This window comes from Dryas octopetala, chromosome 4, assembly GCF_963921425.1.
Source record: "Dryas octopetala chromosome 4, drDryOcto1.1, whole genome shotgun sequence".
Classification (NCBI taxonomy): domain Eukaryota; kingdom Viridiplantae; phylum Streptophyta; class Magnoliopsida; order Rosales; family Rosaceae; genus Dryas; species Dryas octopetala.
This window is the reverse complement of record NC_141369.1, coordinates 6,933,359-6,938,844: the sequence shown is the minus strand read 5'-3', so window position 1 is coordinate 6,938,844 and position 5,486 is coordinate 6,933,359. Positions and strand designations below refer to the sequence as shown.

General features: G+C 36.0%; 1 protein-coding gene across 1 annotated transcript; it reads right to left on the bottom strand.

Moving 5' to 3' along the window:
• Positions 1-2,419: 2,419 nt before the first annotated feature.
• On the bottom strand, positions 2,420-3,613 carry LOC147286393 (uncharacterized). Its single transcript, XM_086242001.1, has 2 exons — positions 3,308-3,613; positions 2,420-2,760 (listed from the first exon to the last, which is right to left on the bottom strand). Exons 1-2 carry the CDS (start codon positions 3,594-3,596, stop codon positions 2,564-2,566), a joined length of 486 nt encoding a protein of 161 aa, XP_086098127.1. The 5' UTR covers positions 3,597-3,613; the 3' UTR covers positions 2,420-2,563.
• Positions 3,614-5,486: the final 1,873 nt, after the last annotated feature.

The following is a 5,486-nucleotide window of genomic DNA, read 5'->3' as shown; positions in this document are numbered from 1 at the left end:
TCGGATACGGTTTGGGCACCAACCCGCCCGACGCCCACCCCTAACAGGTGGCAGCGCCGGTGGTGTCAATGGCGAAAACACCTGGAAACACAGAAATTTCAATAATTTATGTCCAAATTCAACTTAGAAGCAACAATTTATTACAAAGGGACCAAATTTGAGTGAAGGGAGCCCGACCAACCCAGCCACCGCGGCGGAGCCCGTGGTGGTCGTGTGTTCCCTAAACTGGTTTTCAAATTTCACAAGATTTGGCCCAAAACAAAGATACTAATAGCAAGAACACGAAGAGAGAATTGGCCGGAAAAGCCATAGGAGCCGCCGCGGCTTCTCGGCATCGATTGGTCGTGCTCGGTGGTTCGATGAATGATCCAAGACCACCCTGTTACTCAAAACAATGAGGGGAAGCTGACTGGGGTGGTGGCCAGTCTCAATTTCGCAAAGAAAGTGAATAAACGGTGATGGGGCCTGATCGGTTTCAGGCTAGGTTTTCCATTACACTACTTTTCTAGGTGTTCTGTTCAAAAGGGAGGACGAGGAGAGATAAACGAGACTGATGGTGGTGGTCTCATTAGCAGTCGCTGCCAGACGGTGCTGCACGCGCCGGCGCGGGATGAGGAGAATAGAGTGGCAGAGAGAGAGTGAGGGAGTCGAGGAGCTAAAGAGAGATGGTGGTTTAGAGGGGTTGCTTGGGTGGGTGAGGGAAGGAAGAATTTTGTTTTTTACAAAAAAAAAAATAAAAATTTTTGTTTAAATGATTTAAATTTTTTTTTTTATATGTGGCAGCTTAGGTGAGTAATTAAAGTCCAAGTGAACAAAACTAGGGTGAAAAGACGAAAATATTCTTACCACGCCATCAAAGATAATGGCTGATTAACATAAAACCTAACGGAGGTACTAACTAATTAAAATAAAATGAAAGTTGAGGCATGTATTTGTAAGTTTTTGAACTTAGGGTATGAATTTAAAAAAAAGGCTTAATTATCGTTTTACCACCCAAAACTGTAACTCATTCCCACTTTACCACCTGAAAGTTTTTTTATCCCATATTACCACCTGTAACTTACATCCGTGTCCCATTTTACCTTGTTCCGTCAACAATTCCGTTAATGCTGACGATCTGGCCGTTAATGCTGACGTGGCGCGCTAGATGTGCGCCACGTGTCACATATTTTTTTATTTTTTATATTTTTTTATTTTTATAAACTTTGAAAATTAATTAAAAATAGCTCCGAACTCAGAAAAATTTCTACGGACTCGTCTTGACTAGCACTAATTTACTATAAGGTTAAATTACCAATTTGCCCTCTAAAAATTTCCAAAAAAAATTAGAAAGTCCAAATTTATTTCTAAAAAATTAAAATAAATTTTCCTCTATTAAATAAATTCTAGAATTTTCGTAAACTCTTGGACAAATTCTCAAAAATATTTTGAAAAATTACCAAAAGCCTGTTTTAGAGAATTATTTTGAGACTTTACAGAAATTCTAGAATTTTTCTAGAATTTATTTTATAGGGAATTTTATTTTCCTCTAAGTCCGAGAGGTCTTTTGGGTAGCAAGTGTTCACGAGAAAGGTATTGTTAGTTTTTAGAAGACTAACAGTACAGACCTCATATTTTTTGGAGTTCGGGAGATTATTTTATGAATTTCCAAAGAGTCTAGAGTATTTTAATTTTCTAGAAATAAATTTAGACTTTCCAAATTTTTTGGAAATTTTTAGAGGGAAAATTGGCATTTTGACCCCATAGTAAATTAGTACTAGTCAAGACAAGTCAGTAGGAATTTTCCGTGTATTTTTCTAAGCTCGGAGCTATTTTTAATTAATTTTCAAAGTTTATAAAAATAGAAAAATCAAAAAAATCAAAAAATACAAAAAAAGATGTGACACGTGGTGCACATCCAGCGCGCCACGTCAGCATTAACGGAATTGTTGACGGAACAAGGTAAAATGGGACACGGGTGTAAGTTACAGGTGGTAATCTGGGATAAAAAAACTTTCAGGTGGCAAAGTGGGAATGAGTTATAGTTTTGGGTGGTAAATCAATAATTAAGCCTAAAAAAATAGTAAAGTTGAGATATTAAATTCTAATTAAGATTTTTTTTTTTTCAAACTCAACATAGTTTTCTAAAATGATAAATAAAGTGGTTTCTGCAGTTAGACGAGTTCTTAGCTGGAGCGGATATTACGCCAAGAAGAACCTTTAAACCTTAGCCTCTATTTTGGCGAAGGCAATATTCTTATTCTATCCCATACATGAATGCAAAGAAATTTCATTAAACAAACCTCCTAGTCCTCCACCCACTAATTCATCAAGGCATCCCTTTCTAGCTATATTATAAGCCAGGAATATAAATTAGAATTGAAGCATATAATATTTCAATTAAAAGTAAAAAATATGCCAAAAGAATCCGGCTCCGAAGTAAGAAGTAAGCCATATATTTAAATTATTCACAAAGAAGAAAACCTTTCATAATTCAATTGTCTCAGATACTTCAATACTAAAACCATTAGATTATTAATTATGATCATATTCCGATACATGCATGAGAAATTGAGAAGGTGTCTCAGTGAGATGATATCTTGAAAGTGAATGATTTGTTAAGCCATGCCTTCCAGCTACTAACCGATGATGATGATCCCTTTGGAATTGGAGGTATCATATTCGACTTTGTGCTATTTGCAATCTGTACCGGCCTCTGCTTCTTGCACAGCACAAAGTTCCTTCCCCCATGAGATCCTATTGTTTCCCATGGACTTAGAGCTACAAAGTATAAGCTCCAATTAATAAGATAATTAAATAAACAGGAATTCATTGAATAACTTACATGCAAATGCAAATTAGGATCAATTTGGTTTAGAAGAGAAGAAATTATTGGTTTATAAGATATGCAACATTCATAATGTAAGAGCCCATTAACAAAGTAAATATTAGCCTATACAGAATGTTAGACAATTATTAGACTTTGAAAATTTAAAATTTCAAAGAATAAGTCAATAATGTATATATTTATTCAATTAACACTCTATCACGATAGAAAGGCAGAAGCATGTAAATGTTAACATGCATTATAATTGCAACTCTATACTATGTTCAATTTCAAAAGTTTAAGGCTTCCGAAAATAGATAAACAATGCATATCAAGCTAACATCAAATATCAAAATCAAAATTATACAATTAATACGTCTATGATTCGATCAAAATAAAGACAAAGAGGCATATTATTAGCATGAAATATTTGAAAATAATGAAACAAATTTGTTTGCAATCGATGACTGAGTATGTGTGCATGCATGTGATAATATATACCATCAGATCCTGCATTAGTAGAGCAGTACAGAAGGAAATCGTTGACATCGGAGCCAAGAACAGGGAGGCGGCCTTCGCGGGCGTAGGATTTGAGCGCAGTGTCGATGACTCCAGAAACGGCGTCGTCCTCGTTCACCACAAACCTTATTGGCCCTGCGCTTCCAACAACATTCACTGTGATCAAGAACCTGTTTTTCTTCAGGTTTTGATGTGGGTGATGACCAACATCGTTATTAATCTTCTTCTGCTTCTGCGACGTAATTCTCTCCAAAACATTCTTCTTCAACATTCTTTTTCGCTTTTTCTTTTTTTTCTCTTTGAGAATTTTCAGACACACCCAAATGAACAAACTACAGCGAAGCCTGAGAGAGAGAGAGAGAGAGAGAGAGAGAGAGAGAGAGAGAGAGAGAGAGAGAGTTGGGGTTTAGGGGTCAAGGCCAAGGCAACGATAATACCAAGCTTGTTTGCAAGAACCGAAGGTGGTGGAGGAGGACAGCGCGTGAATGGCACGCGCAGTGGTCCTCTGAGAAAGAAAAGGAAGAAGAAATTGCATGAAGGTTATCGAAAATACTCAAAGAAATTAACAAGGAAAGAAACGAATTAGGTGTTGGTCGAGACAAGGATGAAGAATATCTGCTGTGGAACTGGGAAGCATGTGCTGCGCTTCCCATGAAATTAAATATTGTTTTTATTGAGAGGCTTTTATAGTGATGATTCCCCCCACTTTAGAATGGCCCAACTCATGAGAAAGCCCATTGCTGGCCCAAATTGTACATACACTTGAAAATTTACTTTGGACACCCATAACTTGAAATTTCCTTTCTTTAATAGGTATGTATATTCCATTGTAAAAAGATTAAAAACTACTGTTATTTAAATTTTATAATAGAAAACTTGATTTACAACCCACTAACCCGATTTGTGTTGGAGTTGTGTGTGCATGGTTCACTACAAATTATGAATGTGGATAGAATTCCACATCAAAAATCTACAAAATAAAAGTGTGTGGTCTACAACTAATAGCACTAAGAACTTTTGTGATAAAACTCCACAACTAAATAGGTCCACTAGATATGATCTTTTCTTAAATGGTGTACTTACACGTTAAGCTATGGATATTACGTCTATAATTTCTAGAAATGTTAAGAACTGTAATTTGGTTAGTTTTTAATTAGTAGTTTGTTTGTAAGTTCACAGCTGTGAGTATAGGTCAAGTTTGTTATGACCAGGTCATTTTCTAAGTTTGTCATGACAATTTTATCCATGATATGGAGCCCGGACAGAAGTTTGATCTCAAGAAACTGTTTAGAGACATAAAAACCACATCTAAGATTATTCTAAGGAGACAATAGAACGTATACTGCTATAACAAGACAAAATTTCCTCGTAAGGTGTGTTGAATTCCAAAAAAACCCGGAAGATATATATATTATATATGGTATTCACTAAGGGCCCATTTGGATTGAAGGATTTCATTGGAAGGATTTGGTTCCCAAATCCAAATCCTTATGTTTGGGTTCAATTCAAAGAGGGAATTTGGTTTTGGCCCAAATTGAGGGTGAATTTTATAGGCCAAATTCCATGGATTTCAAATGACTTATGTAACTAGTTATTTGAAATTTCACCATAACTCTCTCTCTCTCTCTCTCTCTCTCTCTCTCTCTCTCTGTGCCGGCCACCATCACCACTGGCCACTTGCACCGACCGTCGTCTACAACCACCACAACCAATCACCATTGCCGCCGCCGTCCACCACCAAGGACCACCACCCCGGCCGATCTCCTCCATGCTCCATATTTTATTTTCTTAAAAATAATGACAAAGGTGTGGTCGCTAGGGTTTGAACCCTTGTACACAAATAAAACTCTTAACCAAGCTAGACTTGAATTTGTAATTAATTGTCTATTTTTTAATATTTATGTGATATTGCTAAATATATGAAACTAAAAATCATATTTCGTATTCTTAAACTGTTAAAAAAAAAAATTTCTTAAACTCCAAATCCTCATTTTTAAATTTTTATCAAAATAACATAATTTCAAATGCATAGATTGAAATCCAAATCTAAATCTATGAATCAAAAGGGTCCCTAAGTGGATGGTCAACTTAATCTCTTTTGGAGATTGTGAGGAATTCATTGATCCTTCGAACAACAAATAGAGAATCCATTTCCCATAAA